At 39.9% G+C, this 26,721-nt stretch overlaps 1 protein-coding gene across 1 annotated transcript in view; it reads left to right on the top strand.

The window, feature by feature from the left end:
• Positions 1 to 4,061: 4,061 nt before the first annotated feature.
• Positions 4,062 to 26,721, top strand: part of LOC126176571 (ankyrin repeat domain-containing protein 26-like) — a 169,858-nt gene continuing 147,198 nt past the window's right edge. Inside the window, exons 1-3 of the mRNA XM_049923732.1 lie at positions 4,062 to 4,103; positions 4,320 to 4,373; positions 4,488 to 4,726. Of these exons, the coding sequence (XP_049779689.1) occupies positions 4,062 to 4,103; positions 4,320 to 4,373; positions 4,488 to 4,726 (335 nt within the window). The remainder of the gene's footprint in view (positions 4,104 to 4,319; positions 4,374 to 4,487; positions 4,727 to 26,721) is intronic.

Below are 26,721 nucleotides of genomic sequence, written 5' to 3'. Positions count from 1 at the left end.
TCAGGTCCAGAGGCCTTTCCTCTTTTGAGCGATTTTAATTGTTTCTCTATCCCTCTGTCGTCTATTTCGATATCTACCATTTTGTCATCTGTGCGACAATCTAGAGAAGGAACTACAGTGCAATCTTCCTCTGTGAAACAACTTTGGAAAAAGACATTTAGTATCTCGGCCTTTAGTCTGTCATCCTCTGTTTCAGTACCATTTTGGTCACAGAGTGTCTGGACATTTTGTTTTGATCCACCTACCGCTTAGACATAAGACCAAAATTTCTTAGGATTTTCTGCCAAGTCAGTACATAGAATTTTACTTTCGAATTCATTGAACGCCTCTCGCATAGCTCTCTTCACACTACATTTCGCTTCGCGTAATTTTTGTTTGTCTGCAAGGCTTTGGCTATGTTTATGTTTGCTGTGAAGTTCCCTTTGCTTCCGCAGCAGTTTTCTAACTCGGTTGTTGAACCACGGTGGCTCTTTTCCATCTCTTACGATCTTGCTTGGCAGATACTCATCTAACGCATATTGTACGATGGTTTTGAACTTTGTCCACTGATCCTCAACACTATCAGTACTTGAGACAAAACTTTTGTGTTGAGCCAACAGGTACTCTGAAATCTGCTTTTTGTCACTTTTTCTAAACAGAAAAATCTTCCTACCCTTTTTAATATTCCTATTTACGGCTGAAATCATCGATGCCGTAACCGCTTTATGATCACTGATTCCCTGTTCTGCGTTAACTTTTCTAAATAGTTCGGGTCTGTTTGTCACCAGAAGGTCTAATATGTTATCGCCACGAGTCGGTTCTCTGTTTAACTGCTCAAGGTAGTTTTCAGATAAAGCACTTAAAAAAATTTCACTGGATTCTTTGTCCCTGCCACCCGTTATGAACGTCTGAGTCTCCCAGTCTATATCCGGCAAATTAAAATCTCCACCCAGAACTATAACATGGTGGGGAAATCTACTCGAAATATTTTCCAAATTATCCTTCAGGTGCTCAGCCACAACAGCTGCTGAGCCAGGGGGCCTATAGAGACATCCAATTACCATGTCTGAGCCTGCTTTAACCGCGACCTTCACCCAAATCATTTCACATTTCGGATCTCCGTCAATTTCCTTCGATACTATTGCACTTCTTACCGCTATAAACACGCCTCCCCCTTCACTATTCAGCCTGTCTCTGCGGTATACATTCCAATCTGAGTTTAGGATTTCGTTACTGTTTACGTCTGGTTTCAGCCAACTTTCTGTCCCTAGTACTATATGGGCGTTGTGATCGTTTATTAATGAGAGCAGTTCTGGGACCTTTCTATAGACGCTCCTGCAGTTTACTATTAGCACATTAATATTGTTATTCCCTGTTGCATTTTGCCTACTCTTATCTTGCCGCGTCTCAGGAGGCGTTCTGTCGGGCCTAGGGAGGGGATTCTCTAACCTAAAAAACCCCCATGTGCACTCCACACGCACTCCGCTACCCTTGTAGCCACTTCCGGCGTGTAGTGCACGCCTGACCTATTCAGGGGGACCCTACATTTCTCCACCCGATAGCGGAGGTCGAGAAATTTGCACCCCAGATCTCCGCAGAATCGTCTGAGCCTCTGGTTTAAGCCTTCCACTCGGCTCCAAACCAGAGGACCGCGATCGGTTCTGGGAACGATACTACAAATAGTTAGCTCTGATTCCACCCCGCGAGCGAGGCTTTCCACCTTCACCAATTCCGCCAACCGCCTGTACGAACTGAGGATGACCTCTGAACCCAGACGGCAGGAGTCATTGGTGCCGACATGAGCAACAATTTGCAGTCGGGTGCACCCAGTGCTCTCTATCGCCGCCGGTAGGGCCTCCTCCACATCTCGGATGAGACCCCCCGGCAAGCAGACAGAGTGAACACTGGCCTTCTTCCCCTACCTTCTCGCTATTTCCCTAAGGGGCTCCATCACCCGCCTAACGTTGGAGCTCCCAATAACTAATAAACCCCTCCCCCCGTGTGCCTGCTCGGACCTTGCTGAAGGAGCAGCCACATGTCCCCTCACAGGCAGAGCGGGCGATGCCACACGGCCAGCCTCCACATTGACCTTCCGCCTCGTGCGCCGCGAACGCCGCTGACCCCCCACTCCCCTTGGGGAGAGGGTGGCCCAACCGCGCCCGGTACCCGCGAAGATGTCTCGACAGCAGGGACAGTGGGTGAAGCATGTAACACCTGGGGTGTACCTTGCGACGCACCAGACTCCCCACTGCCGCTACACTCCGAGGCAGCAGCCTGAAGACGGCTGACCGCGGCCATCAACACGCTCAGCCGTTCGCGAACAGTGGCCAGCTCCTCCTGCGTCCTTACACAGCAGTCACACATCCTATCCATCCTAAGGAAACAATTTACTGAAGGGGGTTAATCAACCTTTAACTAGACTGCTAATTCACTAAAGGCGGCTGCTTATTCACTAAACTGTGGTTGCTAGCCACTTCTTGTAGAAAACAATGAAAATAGCACTACCTGTCTCTGGACTGTATTGAAAACAAACTCTAGCACTACTGGCACTATGGCTGACTAAAGGGACTCTCTCTGACTCTATTCAAAACAAACACGAAATCTATGGAACACTATTAAGAGCACTCGAAAATTAAAGCTTCCTAAAAGCAAATACACACGGAAGAAGAAGTGACAAGTAAGAAAATACAGTTAATACTTAAATTAAGGTAGCTCGCTGCACAGCAGACGTGAAGCAGGCGGCAGTTACGACGACACTGTGTTATTGAGAAAGACATGTTTTGTAATTTCTGTAAATGTTAAAGTGCCAATGTTGAAACTTCAATGTGTTTGTTACTTAAGTAGAGCAAAAAGCAACTTGTAAATCATGAAGATTACTGAAACCAATGGCCTTTTTTTTAATTTGTTGCAATTAACATCACAAAATCCATTATGCAAACTTGTGTGAAGCTGCAGCTGTGAACCTGGAGATACTAATTATGCAGTTTTGACTTTTACAAGACCATCAAGAATAAAGTTAAGTATATTGTTCACCCTCATTTCCTTGGCCACAAACGGAGTCTGTAGTGCTGACATCACATCAGTCATGGTAGCATGTGCGAATTCCCCAGAGAATTTGAGGGGATGTCACACCTTGCAAAATGTCAGAAACTGTTGGAGATATGTATTCCAAGTTCCAGAAATACGGTTGATGACTGCACTGTCATAGATACCACTGTTGTTTATGCTGTTAGTGGAAAACCGTCCCTCTCCCATGCACTCCAGCAAGTCTTTTTGCTGTTTCTGTAATGTTGCAAACTATCTCTGTATGCACTGCTGCTGAACTTGTCACTTCAGGTACTGCTGCTACAACAATTTGATAAACATTGTCTTCATTCTGTACTAATAACATACTAGGATACAATGTTCATCTGCACCTTGTTAACAATTTTTTTCTTTTCTTTTATCTTTGTCGAGAAAGTATCTAGATGTACTTCAAACTACTTGATATCAAATGCTTTCATGAAGACTAACTCATTTATTCATCAGTAAGTAGAATTCCTGAGGAATAATCACCTAAAAAATATTTTTTTCCTCTGAGTAACCCTCATCAGAAAATTTTGATAGTTATAGTCATTGTTGTGATCTAGCATATGTGTTGGCCAGTGCACTAGAAACTCCATGGCAGGCAGACACAGTGAAAATTCGTGAGACACACTGCTGCTTACTACATTGTCACTCGTCATTTTGAAAACTTTGCAAGCACACACTAATGCACAAAAAACGTTTCCGATCTTTTTCGTAATAATAAACATTTCTTTTCATTTCTTCAGGCAGACATCACTCAATTTAATGCCTTTTCTTTTTAACTAGCTAACTTGTGAGTGTTCGCCCTGTGGCAGCGCAAAAGTGTAATAAAAATACTTTTGTGCTGTTACAATGGTTGGAGTTTTCATCACCACTTTTATGTCAGCCTGATACAAATTAGGTGGATCACTGCTGCAAACCATTTAGGTGTGGAAACTAGATGGCTGTTGTATTTTAGGAGTCTTCAATAATGTACAAATTGCCAGACCATCTGTCCTGTCATATATTTATTTGCTATGACGGACCAACTGACAGCCCTATTTGATACATTTACCCAAGTCTGTGGAGTTACAGCTCTTGGAAGGAGAAATATCTGCTAAACAAATAAAACTGCTGCCACTCTCTGAGTCTATATCCATATTTCTGGAGTAGAGGGATATTACATCTGCAGTGACTAGTAGAAAATGTGCTGAGCCCTAATTACAGAACTACGAGAGCTGTGTTGTTTCGCATAAGTGTGTACACATGTAAGTGATTTTTCATCCTCATGACAGCATGGTATTTTATTTGTGTTCATTCACAGAGTTTATAAACTACATTTACTTCCTGTTAGCTCACAATTTCTAATTAACTCACTGTTTCATGACAGAATTTTTGTGCAACAATATCACATCCATGTTATTTATCTCTTAGTCCTCTTAGTCATTAATTTTTGCTTACAGAAACTAGAAACTGATTTGTGTAACATACTGGGCCAAATACCAATAGCTGAAGCACACTATAATGAGACAAAATGTTCACTAGAAGAGGCTGTTATGAAAAGTAAGGAAGTGGTGAGTAAAGTCTCTGAAATTTCTGCAGAAGTGGAACAAGTACAATCTCAGGTTGAAGAAGAGCGCAAGACAAAAGAAAAGCTAGAAGATGATCTTGCAAAGAACAGGAATGTATTGAACCAGAAAATGTGAGTACACTTTGCATACAAATGAATGCAAATTATAAATTAACAGAAAATTTTCTGTGGACCATGCCTACATGGTCATGTGACGTGCACATAAATTGAAACGTAATCAAACTCTGTCTCATATTTCTGTCAGAAGTGGAAAACACTAACACTGAATGCAAATAAGAAAATGAAAATAAAAAGAGGAAGACAAAATGTGAAAGATATTACAAACATTTTGCAAAGCCTCTGTTAAGTATTTTTGGTCTGACACTATCACATAAGCTACGTTCCAACATTTAGGCAGCGCAGGGTAGCCGTGCGGTCTGAGGCACCTTGCCACAGTTCATGCGGCTTGCCACAACATAGGTTCGAGTCCTCCCTTGGGCATGGGTGTGTGTGTGTTGTCCTTAGAGTAAGTTAGTTTAAGTTAGATTAAGTAATGTGTAAACCTAGGGACCGATGACCTCAGCAGTTTGGTCCCATAGGAACTTACCGCAAATTCACCAACATTTAGTGCCGCCATCCAGAGCAAAGTAGTGTTGTAGTTAAGACATTGATTTGCATTCAGGATGAGAGTGATTCAATCTCCAGTCAACCATCCAGATTCATATTTATTGTGGTTCCCCAAAATCACTTCCAAATGTTTGGAAGGTTCATTCGATTTGGCCATGATGGATTTTCTGTCGAATCCCTGTCAAAGTCCAATTAAAACTTGTCCTGTATATCAAATAGCTTCCTTGTCATATGAACATTACACCCAAATCTTTCTTCCTTTTTTGTTTATAACTTGCGATAAATTTACTTCTGTTACAAATAAAATTGTATAATTTTGATTCTAATTCTGCAAGAATGTGGAATTTACTCTCATAGTTAGTGGAAATGTATGTTTCAAATATACAAAACCTGTATTTCAGTCTTACAGTTTGAAACATACACAAGGTTTTAAAGTAGTTCTGGGAATTGTAGTTTTTTCAAAGTGGAAGACAGCATTTAATCTGTGCAAAGTTTTCTGCAAAAAGGAGAGGATATCACATTTAACATACATTATTGCATCTTTTTTTCCTCTAGTCTTTATTCTCCCATACATTTGATTGACCTAATCTGATAACAAACAGAAGCAGTTTGATAAATAGAAATTCCTGCTTCATCTTGTTTGACACCAAGAACTGTGAAACATGGTACTTCTTTAATGTATTATATTCTGATCAGAGGTGTGGTAGAAGAGCCTCATTCAGACAGACATACCCCAGAGCAACTTTTTGACTGAGTCAGCTGTAAAGCACCAGAATATTAGAGGACTGAAAAGAAAGTTTTTGAACTTCTAGTCAACTTGCATGAACTAGGAAACCAAAAGTATTTTGATGCAGTGTGTCTGTCCGAGTAACAAACAAATACCATATGCTAAACACAGATGCCTATAAATCACTACCATATTTGGGAAGGCCAAATATGGAGAAGTGTGTAGTTCTCACATAGGTTAAAAATAGCATCAAGTTCAAAAATATTGAAACCGGTAGCTTCTTCTCAGATGAACAACGGGAAGCATGTGCTTGTGGATTGCTGCTATTGGAAAACTCATTTATAATTATTGCAGTATATACACTGAAGCACCAAAGAAACTGGTATAGACATGCGTATTCAAATACAGAGATATGTGAAGTGGCAGAATACGATGTTGTGGTCAACAATGCCTATATAAGCCAACAAGTGTCTGGCACAGTTGTTGGATGGGTTACTGCTGCTACAATGGCAGGTTATCAAGATTCAAGTGAGTTTGAACATGGTGTTATAGTCGGTTCACGGGTGATTGGAAATAGCAACTCTGAGGCAGCAACAAAGTGGGGATTTTCCTGTACGACCATTTCATGAGTGTACTGTGAATATCAGGAATCCAGTAAAATATCAAATCCCCAACATCGCTGCAGCCAGAAAAAGATCCTGCAAGAACTGGACAAATGACCACTGAAGAGAATCGTTCAATGTGACAGAAGTGCAGCCCTTCCACAATTTGCTGCACATTTCAATGCTGGGCCATCAAGTGTCAATGTGCAAACCATTGAATGAAACATCATCAATATGGGCTTTCAGAGCCGAAGGCCCACTCATGTACCCCTGATGACTGCACGACACAAAGCTTTACACCTCACCTCGGTCCATCAACACCGACATTAGACTGTTGATGACTGGAAACATATTGCCTGGTCAGACGAGTAGATGGATGTGTATGGGTATGAAGACAACCTCATGAATCCATGGACCCAGCATGTCAGCAGAGCACTGTTCAAGCTGGTGGAGGCTCTGTAATGGTGTGGGGTATGTGCAGTTGGAGTGATATGGGAGTATGTAAGCATCATGTCTGATCACCTGCGTCCATTCATGTCCATTGTGCATTCTGATGTACTTGGGCAATTCCAGCAGGACAGTGCGACTTTCCACACGTCCAGAATTGCTACAGAGTGGCTCCAGGAACACTCTTCTGAGTTTATATACTTCCACTGGCCACCAAACTCCACAGACATGAACATTATTGAGCATATCTGGCATGCCTTGCAAAGTGCTATTCAGAAGAGATCTCCACCCCCTCGTACCCTAATGGATTTATGGACAGCCCTGCAGAATTCATGACATCAATTCCCTCCAGCACTACTTCAGACATTAGTCAAGTCCATCGCATGTCATGTTGTGGCATTTCTTGTGGCGGCCCTACACAATAGTAGGCAGCTGGATCAGCTTCTTCGGCTCTTCAGTGTAGATCCTCACTGGGAAATTTTCAAATATTTCTAGAAAAAAATGAGTTATTGTGCTACCTGGGGGCCAAAGAATTGGGATTTACAGTTGGATGTTGTATGATTTAATGCAGTTTCTTCATTACCTTTTTATGTTTCTCGACCGTGACCTCTTGAATATGTGCACCGGACTTCATCTCCAACTTCAGTGTTAATGCTTTCAGGAAATTCATAACCACAATTCTAGTTCCTTTTAAAGAACACCAGATGTTTATTCATATTAATAAACTGTGTATCACCAATACACATGTACATCATTGAATGAATTACTGCAATAACTTCTGTCAATTACACTGTCCTGACACTGAATGTCGGCATGAAAAGAATGTATGAATAATTCTGTAAGATTTCATTTGTTAATTTAGAACATCACTTTCATCATTAAAAGTATTTATTAGTTTATTAGAGTTAAGACACCTCTTAAGAACAGGTTGTCAAATGGTTCAAATGGCTCTGAGCACTATGGGACTTAACATCTGAGGTCATCAGTCCCCTAGAACTTAGGACTACTTAAACCTAACTAACCTAAGGACATCACACACATCCATGTCCGAGGCAGGATTTGAGCCTGCAACATGCGGTCGTGCATTATCCTGCTGAAATGTAGGGTTTCACAGGAATCGAATGAAGGGTAGAGCCACAGGCCGTAACACATCTGAAATGTAACGTCCACTGTTCAATGTTCCGTCAGTGCGAACAAGAGGTGACCGAGACGTGCAACCAGTGGCACCCCATACCATCACACTGGGTGATACGCCAGTATGGCAATGACGAATACACGCTTGCAATGTACGTTCACCGCGATGTCGTCAAACATGGATGCAACCATCATGATGCTGTAAACAGAACCTGGATTCATCTGAAAAAATGACGTTTTGCCATTTGTGCACCCAGGTTCGTCATTGAGTACACCATCGCAGGCACTCCTGTCTGTGATGCAGCGTCAAGGGTAACCGCAGCCATGGTCTCCGAGCTGATAGTCCATGCTGCTGCAAACATCATTGAACTGTTCATGCAGATGGTTGTTGTCTTGCAAATTTCCCCATCTGTTGACTCAGGGATTGAGATGTGGCTGCACGATCCATTACAGCCATGCGGATAAGATGCCTGTCATCTCGACTGCTAGTGATACAAGGCCATTGGGATCCAGCACGGTGTTCTATATTACCTTCCTGAACCCACCGATTCCATATTCTGCTAACAATCATTGGATCTCGACCAATGTGAGCAGCAATGTCGCGATATGATAAACCGCAATCGCGATAGGCTACAATTTGACCTTTATCAAAGTCGGAAATGTGATGGTACTCATTTCTCCTCCTTACATGAGGCATCACGCCATCGTTTCACCAGGTAGTGCTGGTCAACTGCTGTTTGTGTATGAGAAATTGGTAGGAAACGTTCATCGTTTCAGCACGTTGTAGGTGTCACCACCAGCGCCAGTCTTGTGTGACTGCTCTGAAAAGCTAATCATTTTCATATCACAGCATCTTCTTCCTGTCAGTTAAATTTCGCATCTGTAGCACGTCATCTTCATCGTGTAGCTATTTTAATGGCCAGTAGTGTAATATGTTCATGAGTAAACACTTTCTCAGTTATATAAATGACAATACAGTCAGATAATGAAGCACAACTAGCTATACTTAATAACTTGCCTGAGCACAAATAAGTAGTATCCTAGAAAATTTATTAGAGTGATTACTGTAAAAGGTCTGACCATACCACTAGAAGAAATGCATCAGGGAATGCCAGTAAATAGCACAGAGTATTCTACATTACGTGTTTGTATTGACAATAAACCTGAACAGGAATTTGCATATTAAAGATCTTTTGAAAGGTCTGAGCTCTGCAACTTTTTCACTTCAAGTATGTTCAGTCTTTAGCAGATGAAAGCATCACAAAAGTGGTTTATTTTCTTTTAATTTTCATACACTAATGTCTTATAGCATCATTTTCTGGGGCAACTCTTCTCTGAGGACACAAGTGTTCATAGTGTAGAAGCATCTAATGTGGTAATATTTTGTGTCCAGTGTCAAATCTTTTGTAGATATCTTTTTAAGAGTTGGGTATGCTGATAATAGCTTTACAGTGCATATATATTCCTATGAAATTTATTGTCAACAATCAATGCTAGTTAACAAATACTAGTGAAATTTGGAAATGTGATACTATATAGAGAAATAGCTAACACTTACCGTCACTCAGACTTAAAATGCACACTCATCTCTATTCTATTGGTACCCTGATGTCAGCTCAGTGTATACTTTCCGCTTATCAACTGATGTACTTGGTTTTACTGACATTTTATTTCCAGTATTGCCTACATATTCATTATGAGAGAAATAGCAACCATTTTGATATTTAAAATTTATTGTTTAATTTTTGTCTCAGTTTCACATTTATTTAATGGTAGGATTATTCTATCGAAGCTGATCTTATTCTGATCTACATAGTTGTATAAGTAACCCATAGTGCCCATGTGAGGCTAACATGAGAATGTTAGTCATACCACAAAAATAAATGTGCAACTGAAATGGAACGATAAACAATAAATGTTAAAGATATTATATATATGTAAAATAAAGGAAAGACAACTGCTCACCCATAACCGATAAAGTGTGGTGCATAAACACATACAACAGAAAACCATTTATACTAGCTCTTGCTCTTTCTTTAGTTGAAGTACACACTTTCACACACACCCACACAGACACCCAAAATCACACACATGTACCCACAAGCTTGCCATGGCTATGGGTGTGTGTGTTTTATACTTTTTGTGTCTGAATGTGTGTATTTCATTTCAGAAAAACTGGTAGTGGAAGGCATGGGCAGGCATGAAAAATAAAATGCTGAAGGATGTGAGGATGTAGAGGGAAGTGGGATCAATAATAATAAATAAATTTGGGGCATCAGATGCTGCATCAACAATCTGCACAGTCCTGAAGCTGTGTGTTGTGTGTGGACCTACTCTCCTATTCCATATACCTACAGTGGAAACACTTCTTTGCCACCAATCCCTCCAACCAGAACCAACCTAATCCCAACATTTAACACTGCCTCTCTCAGGTCATACCACCATCCATCTGTGATCCTGCTCCCCCTCCCAGCTGCCCACCTGCTGGTCACCTTCCGGAAATTTTTTACCACCAACTTGGCCTCTTATCCTCCCCAAGGTCTGTCCCTCAGAACACCAACATTTCAGCAGAAGACAGGACAGCCATACACAATTTCAAAACAAGTCATGGCCTTATCATCCTACCTGAACACAAAGCTTCCACCAGTGTTATTATGAATCACAGTGACTACCTGGTGGAAGACCTCTGCCAAATATCTGACTCCTCCACCTACAAGCTCTGACAGAGTGATCCCATCTCAGAAGTCCAACGTAACCTCCAATCCCTGCTTAAAGCCTTAGGCTCTTTCCAGAACCTCTCCCCTGAATCCATGTCTCTCCTCATCCCCGTGACAACCCCGCCCCCCTCCCCCCACACACACACCACACACACCTTCTACTTGCTCCCCAAAATCCACAGACCCAATAATCCTGGATACCCCATTGTGGCAGGTTATTTTGCCCCCACAGAAAGAATTTCGGCCATCGTTGACCAACAATTCCAATCAATTGCTCATGTTATAGCCTCCCACGTCAAAGAGACCAACCAATTCTTTCAACGACTCTGCACCATCCCCACCCCTTTACCTTCTGAATCCATACTTATCACCATTGATGCCACCTCCCTGTATATCAACATCCATCATGCCCATGGTCTTACTGCTGTTGAACACCAACTTTTGGAACATCCTTCAGACCCCAGATACACTACCTCATTCCTCATACAATCTGCTGATGCTATCCTAACACACAACTACTTCTCCTTTGAAGGGAAAGTATACAAACAAATCTGTGACACAGCCATGGGCACCCACATGGGACATCTAGAGGAGGAGACCTTCCTAGTCTCCCAAAATGCCAAAACCCTGTCTGGTTCAGTTCATTGTTAATATTTTCGTGTTCTGGACTCAGGAACACCCTATCTTCATGCTGCTACAATCTCAACACCTTTTCTCTCATCCCACTTTCCTGGAGATTGACCTCCTCCTCTCTGATGGCTCCATCCACACCTCTGTCCACATTAAACCCTCCAAACACAGCACTGCATTTCGACAGCTGTCATCTCTTCCATAGCAAAAAATCCCTCTCTCACAGCCTGACCACTCGAGGATGGCATGTTGCCCATTATGTTGAGAGTCTCACTAAGGCCTACACAGACCAACACTATGCCCAGTTCACAGATCTTCTTTTCCGTTTCTCCTCACACCCTCAATCCTCTCACCACCACCCACCAGCCACAAAGAAGCGCCCTCCCTTCCCCGCTCAGTAACATCCCAGACGGGAACAGTTGAATCACGTCGTTCGCTAGAGCTTTAATTACCTATCATCATGTCCTGAAATGAGGGACATCCTACCCAAAATCCTTCCCGCCCCTCCTAAAGTGGTGTTCCGTTGCCACCCATCCTCCACAACATCCTAATCCATACCTATGCCATGCCCTCCCAGCCCCTTGCCACAAGGATCATATCCCTGTGGAAGACACAGGTGCAAGACCTGCTCAATCCACCCACCCAGCACTTCCTATTCCAGTCCTGTCACAGGCTTATCCTACCCATCAGAGGCAGGGCCACTTGTGAAAGCAGCCATGTTGTATACGAGCTCTGGTGTAATCGTTGCACAGCTTCTTATATTTGTCTGACTACCAACCAGCTGTCCACCAGAAAGTACAGCCATCGGCAAACTGTGTTCAAGAGCAAAATAGACCACCCTGTGGCACAACATGCAGCTGAACAAAACATGCTCCATTTCAGTGGTTACTTCACTACCCAAGCCATCTGGATCCTGCCCTCCACCACCAGTTTTTCTCAACTATGCAGATGGGAGTTATCCTAACAACACACACCCCACTCCTGAAATTATCCCAGCCTCAACCTACAGTGACATACTGCCCCACACCCTCCAACCAATTTTCCACCTCCCTGTCCTCTGACCTCCACTCTAATCTCATCTCCCACCCTCATTGTGTGCCACCTTCTGTCAGTACATTCGTCCATCTTTTCCCACTCCTCTCCTTTTTCACTGCATTCCACCTCCCCCTCCCCCTGCCCCTTCTGCATCTCCCTGCCCACAGCCTCCTGACACTGCATCTGTTAGCAGTCTAGTCTCTGCACACACTAACAGACAGCTCCCTTCTCTCATAGTGAGTGTGTGTGCTGTGGCCAAAAGCTAATGTGTAAGTGTCAAACTATGGAAAATCCAGGATGGAAAGAAGGAAAGTTGCTACTCACCATATAGCAGAGATGCTGAGTCACGATAGGCACAACAAAAAGATTCACACGATTATAGCTTTCGGCCATTAAGGCCTTTGTCAAATTGAGTATAGCGAATGCAAAAGAATGTAGTAGTTACAAAGGAAAACAGCACAGGGTTAGGATCGAAGAAAAGCCGTCAGGCAAACATTAAACAATGGCCAAAAGCTATGATTGTGTGAATCTTTTTGTCATGCCTATCATGACTCAGCATCTCTGCTATGTGGTGAGTAGCAACTTGCCTTCTCTGGTAATGTGTAAGTGCCTTTTAGTTGTGCCTGTCTGCAACTTAATGTGTTGTCTTTACAGTAAGTAGCTATCTATCTTTTCCTTACATTATTTTCATAAAATGTATTCATACATTTTATACTTTGAGTAGATTTGTTATTATTAAATTGTAGTACAGGTCTCAATTACAACGTATAGCTCACACATCCACTTTTCATGCACCTGCTACATTAATCGTCACAATGTCTACTCTTTCTTGTAACCTGCCTGATCGATTGTGTCATGAGATCCTTTAGCAGACCATGCAATTCACTGTCTTTCATTAGAATTCCCACTATTTCGTACCATCCTTCCCTCTCCTTTGACAATTAAATACTTAGTGACATTGTAAACTGGTTTTTGTTGTAGTCGTGACATGACTTTTCTTCAGTTGTTATCAAGTTTCTCAATATACTATAAATTATAAAAATAACAATTAATATGTTGTTGATGTTTTTCTTGACGTATGATGTTATGTTAATTCAGTAATCCATTCTCATGTTCCATTCAGTTTTCCCCTACTCTCTTTGGCTTTCTCTCCATCTGCATAGTACACTGATATATCGTAATATATTGTTGGCAACAAAACAAGCTGGATCCTACAACAAGAAAAATGACTATAAAGGAAGATGAAGTATATGTAAAATATAATAAGTTCAGATGAAATTGATAAAATAACCTTCTGTAACTAATGTATACAAATTTATAAAATTCAAGAACTTGAGTTAATCATCAGCATGAACATAACTGGTTTCCGCATTTTGTGTGCTTTGTCAACTTCTAGCATAGTACATTGTTACTTAAAAATTAATAAATTCCATACATTACTTTCCTGTACATTCTTAAAATAACTCACAAGGGGACTGCACCTACTCGTCACACTGATTTTGTCCAAATTTGTGGTATGTACAATGCTTGACCAGAACAGGAAGTAACAGTAGTGGGAACTCCAGATGGCTAATGATTTAGGAAAAAAGAAAAAAAAATTCCTTGAGTCAGGCAAGACATAAGCCATTTATGTTAGTGTTGTTTCCAGGCAGTGACTGTCACAGCAGGAGTAGTACAGAGTGGTAATGTTAGGACACCTTTTTTTAATTTTTTTGTACTACTTACACTGCAAATAAACTGAAATAATTTTTCTATATCTAAAAACAAAGATGCTGTGACTTACCAAACGAAAACACTGGCAGGTTGATAGACACACAAACATACACACAAAATTCAAGCTTTTGCAACCAACGGATGCTTCATCAGGAAAGAGGGAAGGAGAGGGAAAGATGAAAGGATGTGGGTTTTAAGGGAGTGGGTAAGGAGTCATTCCAATCCCGGGAGTGGAAAGACTTACCTTAGGGGGTAAAAAGGACAGGTATACACTCGCACACACACACACACACACACACACACACACACACACACACACACACACACACACACACACACACACACACATATCCATCCGCACACACACAGACACAAGCAGACATTTGTAAAGGCAAAGAGTTTGGGCAGAGATGTCAGTCAAGGCGGAAGTACAGAGGCAAAGATGATGTTGAAAGACAGGTGAGGTATGAGTGGCGGCAAATTGAAATTAGAAATTAGCGGAGATTGAGGCCTAGCCGATAGCGAGAAGAGAGGATATGCTGAAGGGCAAGTTCCCATCTCCGGAGTTCTGACAGGTTGGTGTTAGTGGGAAGTATCCAGATAACCCGGACGGTGTAACACTGTGCCAAGATGTGCTGGCCGTGCACCAAGGCATGTTTAGCCACAGGGTGATCCTCATTACCAAAAAACACTGTCTGCCTGTGTCCATTCATGCGAATGGACAGTTTGTTGCTGGTCATTCCCACATAGAACGCTTCACAGTGTAGGCAGGTCAGTTGGTAAATCACGTGGGTGCTTTCACACGTGGCTCTGCCTTTGATCGTGTACACCTTCCGTGTTACAGGACTGGAATAGGTGGTGGTGGGAGGGTGCATGGGACAGGTTTTACACCAGGGGCGGTTAGAGGGGTAGGAGCCAGAGGGTAGGGAAGGTGGTTTGGGGATTTCATAGGGATGAACTAAGAGGTTACGAAGGTTAGGTGGACGGCGGAAAGACACTCTTGGTGGAGTGGGGAGGATTTCATGAAGGATGGATCTCATTTCAGGGCAGGATTTGAGGAAGTCGTATCCCTGCTGGAGAGCCACATTCAGAATCTGATCCAGTCCCGGAAAGTATCCTGTCACAAGAGGGGCACTTTTGGGGTTCTTCTGCGGAAGGTTCCGGGTTTGAGGAGATGAGGAAGTGGCTCTGGTTATTTGCTTCTGTACCAGGTCGGGAGGGTAGTTACGGGATGCAAAAGCTGTTTTCAGGTTGTTGGTGTAATGGTTCAAGGATTCCGGACTGGAGCAGATTCGTTTGCCACGAAGACCTAGGCTGTAGGGAAGGGACCGTTTGATGTGGAATGGGTGGCAGCTGTCATAATGGAGGTACTGTTGCTTGTTGGTGGGTTTGATGTGGACGGACGTGTGAAGCTGGCCATTGGACAAGTGGAGGTCAACGTCAAGGAAAGTGGCATGGGATTTAGAGTAGGACCAGGTGAATCTGATGGAACCAAAGGAGTTGAGGTTGGAGAGGAAATTCTGGAGTTCTTCTTCACTGTGAGTCCAGATCATGAAAATGTCATCAATAAATCTGTACCAAACTTTGGGTTGGCAGGCCTGGGTAACCAAGAAGGCTTCCTCTAAGCGACCCATGAATAGGTTGGCGTACGAGGGGGCCATCCTGCTATCCAAGGCTGTTCTCTTTAAGGAAGTGCTCCATCGCAGCGAGGCCCTGGCCGTGCGCAATATTTGTGTATATCTACAATATTTGTGTTTATATACAATATTTGTGTATATACACAAATATTCCATATGGCCAGGGCCTCGCTGCGATGGAGCACTTCCTTTCACGCCGATCACCTGCCACCCTACCTTAAACCTCTTCCCTCATTACCTTACCCAGCTTCATCCTGACCCACAACGTCTTTACTTTCGAAGGCCAGACATACCAACAATTAAAGGGAACAGCCTTGGGTACCAGGATGGCCCCCTCGTACACCAACCTATTCATGGGTTGCTTATCCAGTTATAGAATACAAAATACGGCATTAATTTGTTTCCTTATTTCATGTGCAAAATTATACCAGATCGAACAGAACTTAATATCCATAATCATACATCAACATACTGCTGTCTGTTTTTTGTACTGTGGCATTACTCTGAAGGATACAATGTTCTTACTCTTTAAACATACAACACCCATGCAATTGCCATCCATACACCTCTTTCATTGTAATTCATAACTTAATCTCTACTAAAATACCTCTTCACTGCTTCAGCAATAGCAATTATGCAGGTTATGACTGGGAGGAGAGATACAATATAGGAAGAATGAGACTGTGGACAGGAGGGTGCAAGTGCAGGATCTCAGGATAAGTGAAGCTGAAAATCCTTACTGTCCCCTGTGAATACATTTTTCAAAGTGTTATGTATCTAAAAAAAAAATATTGACTGCTATATGAAAAATTCTTTAGTACACAGCTATGAAACTAGAAACCAATACAATCTGCATCTAGAGAGGAAAAATAAAGTTAAAAACTCAGCAGAGCTTGTTGTACAATGCTGTTAAATTATATAATAAATTACCCCAAAAAATAAAAGATATTGACAAAATCGGACAGTTCAAAACCAAACTAAAATTTTTTTTTAATTAAATAAAAGTTATTACGCAGTAATGGACTATCTAAATTAAAACATGTAGTGTAATTAAAGTAGCCTGCATTGTAATACATGAGGAAATAATTATAATATGAAATCAAAATTGTACAGTACTATAAGAAAATTACAAATTACACAAGGATATAAAACTAATTTAAGATACCTCAAAAATGTGTGTAAATACAAATTTTATATGTATAATTGTAGGTATATTGTATTGTATATGATTTTGCTGACGAAATCCACACAATGTAAATTGTTACATAAAAAAAAAAAAAAAAAAAAAAAAAAAAAAAAAAAAAAGGAATTGGTGGGGAGCGGGGGGGGGGGGGGGGGGGGGTTGAAGATCTTGGAGCAGTTCTGGAGATGGTTGTAGGATAGGAGCTAACAGAGATTTAGGCCAGGACTATTACAGGATTGAATGATGTGTTGCAATGACAATTCCCATATATGCAAAGGTTGTGTGTGTGTTGGTGGGATTGGGGAGGGGCGGGGGGAGATGGAGGTTCCATAACGTGTGATTTTGTGAGGCACCTGTTGAATATTACAACAAGGATTTCCAGTAGCATAATGCATGCATCATTCATCATTATTGTTTTCATATCAGCTCAAAGAGACTGTGATCATATAATTATTTATATGTTCCAAGCAGAACATCATCTTTCATAATTACACTATGTGGCTCAAATGGTTGTAGCATTTCAGGTAAGATATTTGTAAAGTATATGCAACATTTCATAACTCAGTCAGAAGCATGATAATCCAGCAAAATAACTGGTTTCTCACAAAAATAAGTCATTTCATGAATGTGATTTGTAACTCGATAATACCAAAACATAGGTAGCATGTTGCTTTCACTTTAACATGTGTGTATTGACATTCCTACATCATTCATCTCTTGAAGTACTGGCTAGCAACTGTCTCTCATAATTTATTAGTTTTAAGAAATGAATTTTCCTTCACTACAATTAACCAAAAATTATTTCTCTTAAGTCCTCAATAAATTTATCACTATATAAGTTTTTGTTGTATGTAGTCATATAATACTGTAAAATAGAGACTATGGAATCCAATTTGTAAACCAGATAGTCACAATGATTGTCAAATAAGAGTAGTATGAAAAACTCAGCACTGTTGCTTAGCAGACCAGCATCACATGTGTATTCATCTATTGGTCTCCCTGTACGATTTTTACCCTCCGCGCTGCCCTCCAATACTAAATTGGTGATCCCTTGAAGCCTCAGAATATGCCCTACCAACCCATCCCTTCTTCTAGTCAAGTTGTGCCACAAGCTCCTCTTCTCCCCAATTCTATTCAATACCTTCTCATTAGTTATGTGATCTACCCATCTAATCTTCAGCATTCTTCTGTAGCACCACATTTCAAAAGCTTCTATTCTCTTCTTGCCTAAACTATTCATCGTCACGTTTCACTTCCATACATGGCTACACTCCATACAAATACTTTCAGAAACGACTTCCTGACACTTAAATCTACACTCGATGTTAACAAATTTCTCTTCTTCAGAAGTGCTTTCCTTGCCATTGCCAGTCTAAATTTTATATCCTCTCTACTTTGACCATCATCAGTTATTTTGCTCCCCAAATAGCAAAACTCATTTACTACTTTAAGCGTCTCATTTTCTAATCTAATTCCCGCAGCATCACCAGATTTAATTCGACTACATTCCATTATCTTCGTTTTGCTTTTCTTGATGTTCATATTATATCCTCCTTTCAAGACACTGTCCATTCCGTTCAGCTGCTCTTCCAGGTCCTTTGCTGTCTCTGACACAATTACAATGTCATCAGCAAACCTCAAAGTTTTTATTTCTTCTCCATGGATTATAATAGCTACTCCAAATTTTTCTTTTGTTTCCTTTACTGCTTGTTCAATATACAGATTGAATAACATCGGGGATAGGCACCAACCCTGTCTCACTCCCTTCCCTACCACTGCTTCCCTTTCATGTCCCTTGACTCTTATGACTTTCTTCTGGTGTCTGTACAAATTGTAAATAGACTTTTGCTCCCTGTATTTTACCCCTGACATCTTCAGGATTTGAAAGAGAGTATTCCAGTCAACGTTGTCAAAAGTTTTCTCTAAGTCTACAAATGCTAGAATCATAGGTTTGCCTTTTCTTAATCTATTTTCTAAGATAAATTGTACGGTCACTATTGCCTCACGTGTTCCAACTTTCCTATGGAATCCAAACTGATCTTCCCTGAGGTTGGCTTCTACCAGTTTTTCCATTCATCTGTAAAGAAATCGTGTTAGTATTTTGCAGCCGTGGCTTATTAAACTGATAATTTGGTAATTTTCACATCTGTCTACACCTGCTTTCTTTGGGATTGGAATTATTATATTCTTCCCGAAGTCTGAGGGTATTTCGCCTGTCTCATACATCTTGCTGACTAGATGGTAGAATTTTCTTAGGCCTGGCTCTCCCAAGGCTTTCAGTAGTTCTAATGGAATGTTGTCTGCTCCCGGGGCCTTGTTTCAATTTAGGTCTTTCAGTGCTCTGTCAAAGTCTTCACGCAGTATCATATCTCCTATTTCATCTTCATCTATATTCTCTTCCATTTCTATAATATTGTCTTCAAGAATATCACCCTTGTACAGACCCTCTATATACTCCTTCCACCTTTCTGCTTTCCCTTCTTTGCTTTGAACTGGGTTTCTACCTGAGCTCTTGATATTCATGCAAGTGGTTCTCTTTTGTCCAAAGGTCTCTTTAATTTTCCTGTAGGCAGTAGCTATCTTACCCCTAGTGATAAGCGCCTCTACATCCTTACATTTGTCCTCTAACCATCCCTGCTTAGCCATTTTGCGCTTTCTGTCGATCTCATTTTTCAGTCATTTATATTCCTTTTTGCCTGCTTCATTTACTGCGTTTTTGTATTTTCTCCTTTCATCAATTAAATTCAATATCTCTTCTGTTACCCATGGATTTCTATTAGCCCTCATCTTTTTACCTACTTGATCATCTGCTACCTTCACTATTTCATCTCTCAAAGCTACTCATTCTTCTTCTACTGTATTTATTTCCCCCATTCTTGTCAATCGTTCTGTAATGCTCTCCCTGAAGCTCTCTACAACCTCTGGTTCTTTCAGTTTCTATAGGTCCCATCTCCTTAAATTCCTACCTTTTTGCAGTGTCTCCAGTTTTAATCTACAGTTCATAACCAATAGATTGTGTGGTCAGAGTCCACATCTGCCCCTGGAAATGTCTTACAGTTTAATACCTGGTTCCTGAATCTCTGTCTTACCATTACATAATCTGATACCATTACATAATCTGATACCTTCTAGTATCTCCAGGCTTCTTCCATGTATACAACCTTCTTTCATGATTCTTGAACCAAGTGTTAGCTATGATTAATAACATAACATAGTGTAGAAGAATTAAAAATGGAAAATAGGGTTATGTGGCTCTGAGCCATGTGCTCGCAAGCATAAAAAAGTGTGGGTGTCCCCTTGGACGATAAAATTTTTCTTGAAACTCGAATGCTAGTTAATTGTATTACAACATCCTGATATAAATAAATGTAATACAACAACAAAAATCTTACTGTATAGTGAACCTCAAAAATTAGTAGAAGGGAGTAGTATAATTAATGGACAAACAGTAAACAGAATTAATTCTCTACCATAGTAGACAGATTTGTATACTTTGATTTGCTTGCTCTATACCCATATTCTACTAACTAATGGTTTTTTGATTGTCCTAGTCAAAACATCGTTTGATGTCTGTACTTTCATACTCATATCACCATACAGAACTGTAGATTTATGCTTTACAGTCATACAGAATTGTAGGTTTACACATTACAGTCACCCTCTTCTTTAACTTAACAAACAAATCAAAACCTTCCTGAAAGAATCAAACGGACAAATGAGCCAACATCAGTTAATACATGCATACCAGTTCTTTCTAATTAACTGTAAACTGTTTCCTAAATTTTCTCAAATTGTTTACTAAATTCTCTTTAGTCAAGATGCAATAGTTTACCAGATTTAGCTAGTTGTTAACACACTGATTCTTTAGATGCAATAGATTTAAAATTACTTTCAGTTCACCCTGCTGAAAATCTATTTAATAAGGAAACTTTATCACTGTGGGATTAGAGGGCAGCTATTATCATTAAACCGTACCTGCAAAACAGAAACAAGCAGCAGAAATAAAGTTTGAATGAAAGAAATATTTGTATTTTTCCAGTAAATGTTTGTCTTGTTTCTCCAGTGATGTCTGTCTGCTTGACATAAGATATGACTGTCAGTATTCTAAGACAACAATATTATGGAAAGTTGGTACTCACCATATAGCGGAGATGCTGAGTCACAGATAGACACAACAAAAAGACTGTCACAAATTGTTACGTTCTATCTTGGATTTTCCATTGTTTGATTTTTGTATTCTAAGACAAATTGTTTGTACAACTGCACTGGAAAATTGTTCAGCTTCAAAGGAATATGGGATGCTTTTAACTAATCTGTTGTACCCTATGGTTAAAATGCATGTTATAAAATACTTCATGGCTGTTTAACATCACCTCATGGAAACATTACAAATATTTATCAGAGTTTCAACAGAGTAGTCATGGTGTAACACAAGGTGGTATATTAGGACCTCTGTTGTTTCTGATAAATATATGAATGACTTAAGTCTTAACACCGAGAGTAAAATGATTCTTTTCGCATATTACACCACCAGTATAACCATTGGCACAAACCTACATGACACTATAACAAAAGAAAAATTATATGTGAGTGTATCCATCAGTGGCTAGGATCCAGTAGGCTAACTCTAAATAAAGAGAAAACTAAAACAATACTATTTAGGAACCACAACAGAAGAGTAATAGAAGAATCCCCACAATTACAAGAAGTTGAAAACACAAAGTTCTTAGGGCTCACAATAGATAACTGTTTACTGTGGAAAGATCACATTGCTAACCCTACTAAGCAAACTAAGTTGAGCTATATTTGTTCTCCGAGACATTAAACCATCAGTAGCTGATGATGCTATGCAAATGACGTATTTCTCATATTTTAATGTTATCATGACCTATGGAATAGAAATATCAAGTCAGTTGACTGAAGAAAAAAAAAATTCGAACTGCAAAAAGTAACCACCAGAATAATCGCTAGTGCAAGAAAAACAGATAGCTCTAGGTCACTATTAAAAAACTTAAAATTTCAACTTTTTACAGTGTACATAGATATAAAATACTACTGTTTGCATCAGAACAAGTTCAATAAAAATGAAGATATATCAAACCATGCTACCTGAAACAGTATAAAATTAAAAGTTCCGCGACACAACACAGCTAAACTAGAAAGAATTACTGCTTATATGACAGTAAAGCTGTACTTCTGCTTACAGTTTCACATTACAAATTTTAGCTAGAAAAAGAAATTGTTTATAGAAAGTTCTCTCTGTTTAGTCAATGAATACTTACTAATTGCAAAAATCTGGAAATTGTGATACAATGTAATGGAATTAAAATGGATGTAAGTAGATAAATAGTAAATTTGAGATGTGTTCTTATGTATGGTAGAATAAAAATAAAATGTATGTAGCTAGACTGTACAGTAGATACAAAATGTGTAATTATGTATGATGCTATTGTGTTTAAAAATGATAGTTAAGTAGTCTTTGTGATTATTATGTTAAACTAACAGTGCAGATATATACTTTGATCTGATCCATATATGTACTGCCCAGGCTAAATAAATATTTGCTTCTGACAACTTCCCACATTAAATTTGTCATTTTGTCTTTCCTCTAACAAAAAAAATCTTATTTTAAGACCATAAAATATTTTACATCATCATCTGTATTTTCTACTTCAGTCAAAGCTAGCTCTTCAACTTCTACGTAATCATTACATAAATTATCTCTCTCATCTTTTCATCTTATGCACATAAAGGTTTCCAACATGAGACACAGTATTCATTTCAGAATTTGAACCAAATCCTATTTTGGATATCTTCTGGCCAACAAAATTTTGGCAAAGATTCAACTCTGGTCAATCTGTTTTTTGAACTACTTACTTCATCTACTAGATTATCTGGATTATAATTCTAAATTACAGTTTCCTTACTTAACTCGTTTTTGTCAGTTGGGAAATTAGTTTTTAGCTTATCTCTGAGATCCATTTCATTGTCACTCATTTGTGTTACGTTTTTTTTTTTTTTGGGGGATGGGGAGGGATTGGAGGGGGGGCTATGTTATTTGATCACTCAGTCTCTTTCTTTAATCCTACAACCTCCTTATTCGGTCCTGTTATCAAATCTTCCAATTCCCTCAACATTTGTTCTATTACAGAATTTACTCCTGAAAATGAACTATCTGTACTTTGATATAATCCCGAATTACCTCTGCCCCTTACCGTCAGATTGTTTATGATCACAGTTCAGACTTTATTTGTGTAATTTACATTGAAAAATTTCAAAATTTGAAATCAAGAGAAGTGTCACACTTTCTTTTTTTTTCTTTTTTTTTCTTTTTTGTGTGTGTGTGTGTGTGTGTGTGTGTGTGTGTGTGTGTGTGTGTGTGTGTGTGTTAAAAACACTTCACACAAAAGTCGCTCAAATTAAAATATACAGTACCTGGCCACATTCTTAGACACACTTTGAGTTTTTAACATAATATGAGAAGCAAAAGGGTGCAGAGATTATTTTGACCAGTCTAAATGATGTGATTTATAACTGATAAACCTCACTGTTTTAACTGTTGTTGATTTTAAAGAAATTTCAAATAAGTGTAACTGGCCTAACTTCTCGATTCTTTGTCACACTACTGTTAATTCTTCAGCCCACAGTGACATACTGGTAGTACAGTGCCCTGAATCAGTGGGCGATGATACCAGACTTGAATAATCCTTTCACTGGACAAATTTTTGTGGTGATTGTTTACTTCACCACTTCCCTTTTCACCAGCTTCCAAACATTTTCAATTGGGTTCATGTCAGATGAATTTCCTGACCAGGATAACAAAGGGATATTTTCTTGCTGCAAAAAGATTTTTACTGATCATGGTGGGTGATATGGAGCTCCGTCCTGCATAAACACAAATGTTTTTTCTTTAGGGGACCATTATTTTATGTTAGCTAGTAGCCTCCCCATTAACACTTCCTTGTACCAGCCTTGCCACATTGTTCCCTCAACCAAGTACAGACATCCAGTGCCTTTGCCACTGATGACAGACCATATTGTGACTTTGGCGGTATGTTACACAGTCTGCACAATACTGTCAGGATGGTTCTTTTCACCAGGACACCTTCATATAGACTAAGATCTACTTAACAAAATTTCAAATGGTAGCTCACCATTAAAACAAAACTGTAACTAAATGAAAAAGCCATTAAGATTTGCTTTAGGATTAGACTTGAACTCAGAAAATTTATTTATCACTACTGTATGAAGGCAAATACTATCAGATTTAATGGTACTCAGCCAATTTCCAGAAGTCCAATTCTCAATTCTTGTGCTACATTGCCCATGCAAGACATTTTGACATCATAGTAGCAGTAAATTTTGGCTTTCGGGCAGTCCCATAAGCCTTGAAGTTTCTTTGTGAGTTTGCTTATTACAGTTCTTTCAGATGCAATAATGCCACTGTGTTCCAGTTTCATTTTGATGTCTTTTGTACAAGAAAACCAGTTTCAAGAATTGTACAGACCTTGGTGAAAATATTGGTCTTCTGCCAACACCTGTTCTTCATTTGAGGATCTAATTCCTCATCAAAATCAGTTTTCTGCTTTACACGCCTTACAAATTATTCTGATATGTCCAACCTTTGAAACCCCCCTATTTGAATACATATTGGTGTCAATCAGTGCTCCACAATATTTTGAGGTGCCATAATGTCATAAAGGATCATTTTCTGAAGTAATTCATCAAGCTAAGCTAAAGTTTTCAGAATCCAAAAATGTGTAATGGAAGTTATTTATGGTGTGAAGTCAAGAACATCCTGCAGAGGTCTGTTGAAGGAACTGTCAATACTAACTAGTGCTTCCCATTATATTTATTCCTTAATGAAATTTGTCAAAAAAAAAAAAAATCAAACAACACACACACACACACACACACACACACACACACACACACTCACATAAATGCTACTTGCACACACGTCTGCAGACTCAGAGAGCTGAGACCACATTGCAAACAGCCCCACCACTGCATGATGGGAGTGGCAACTGGGTGGGGGTAAGGAGGAGGCTGGAGTGGGGAGGGGGAGGGTAGTATGGTGGGAGTAGTGGACAGTCAAGTGCTGCAGTTTAGACAGAGGGCAGGAGAGAAGGTGCGGAAGGGGGAGGTGGTAAGTAGCGGAAAGGAGAGAAATAAAAGAAATTAAAAGACTGGTTGTGGTGGTGAAATGATGGCTGTATAGTGCTGGAATGGGTACAGGGAGGGGGCTGGATGGATGAGGTACAGTGACTAACAAAGGTTGAGGCCAGGAGGGTTACGGGAACATAGGATATATTGCAGGGAATGTTCCCACCTGCGCAATTCATCCTATGTTCCCGTAACCCTCCTGGCCTCAACCTTCGTTAGTCACTGTCCTCACCCATCCAGCCCCCTCCCTGTTCCCATTCCAGCACTACACAGCCATCATTTCACCACCACACCCAGTCTTTTAATTTCTTTTGTTTCTCTCCTTTCTGCTATTTACCCCCTCCCCCCTCCGCACCTTCTCTCCTGCCCTCCGTCTAAACTGCAACGCTTAACTGTCCACCACTTCCACCATACTATCCCTCCCCCTCCCCACCCCATCCTCCTACTTACCCCCACCCAGTCGCCACTCCCATCATGCACTGGTGCTGCTGTTCGCAGTGTGATCTCAGCTCTATGAGACTGCAGACGTGTGTGCAAGTTGCGTTTATGTGAGAGTGTGTGTGTGTGTGTGTGTGTGTGTGTGTGTGTGTGTGTGTGTGTGTGTGTGTGTGTGTGTGTGTACTGCTGACAAAGGCCTTAAAGGCTGAAAGCTTTAATTGTGGGAATCTTTTTGTTGTGCCTATCGCGACTCAGCATCTCCGCTATATGGTCAGTAGCAACTTTACTTCTCTGGTATTGTCAAAAAAATATATCTTTTTTTTTTTTCAAATCAACAGCTCAGTTCATGGAATCAATTATAGAGATAAGAGTAATTTTTGCAAAGATTTAGTCGCCTACTTTGGTCCAGAAAGGTGTCCATTATTCAGGAACACATGTTTTCAATAATTTACTAGCAACCATAAAAATTCAAACTACTAATAAAGTTCAGTTTAAAAGAAATCTAAAGGATTTACTGATGGCCAACTCCTTCTGTTCCACTGACTAATTTCTTAGTAGAATTGACTGATGTGTATATGTTGCTATTAATGTCAAATAATGTGAATATTATATAAAATCTGACTCCAGTAACCTTCAGTGTGATCAGTATGAATAAGTGTTATAAACTGATTTTACCTTTGGTGATGTGTGGCTACAATAGTCTAAGAATTATCATGTGCACCTCATTGTACAGCACATTTACTTTTTTCTTTTTTTTACAAGTTTGTTATTAACTTTTAAATGAAAAGAATTTTAAGATTTATATATTTATTCCACATTCATTAGGATCATTTAACTTGAAATCTGTGGAAGGTACATTAACTTTTATCTTTATGTATGTAAATATGTATTATATATTTTTGATTTCTGACTTGTTCTACATTCTTGAGGCACTCCTCACCATAGATCTATGAAATAAAAAGCACACCTAATTTAGAAAGAAAGACTAATGGAAACCAAATGGACTGAGGTGTCTTGGACACTTGGATAAGTTTACACAAATTCTTAATTCTTCCTGTTTTGCTTTTATAT

Source organism: Schistocerca cancellata, chromosome 3 (genome assembly GCF_023864275.1).
Source record: "Schistocerca cancellata isolate TAMUIC-IGC-003103 chromosome 3, iqSchCanc2.1, whole genome shotgun sequence".
Classification (NCBI taxonomy): Eukaryota; Metazoa; Arthropoda; class Insecta; order Orthoptera; family Acrididae; genus Schistocerca; species Schistocerca cancellata.
Note: the sequence above shows the minus strand (reverse complement) of the source record. Positions and strands in the feature narration are given on the sequence as shown.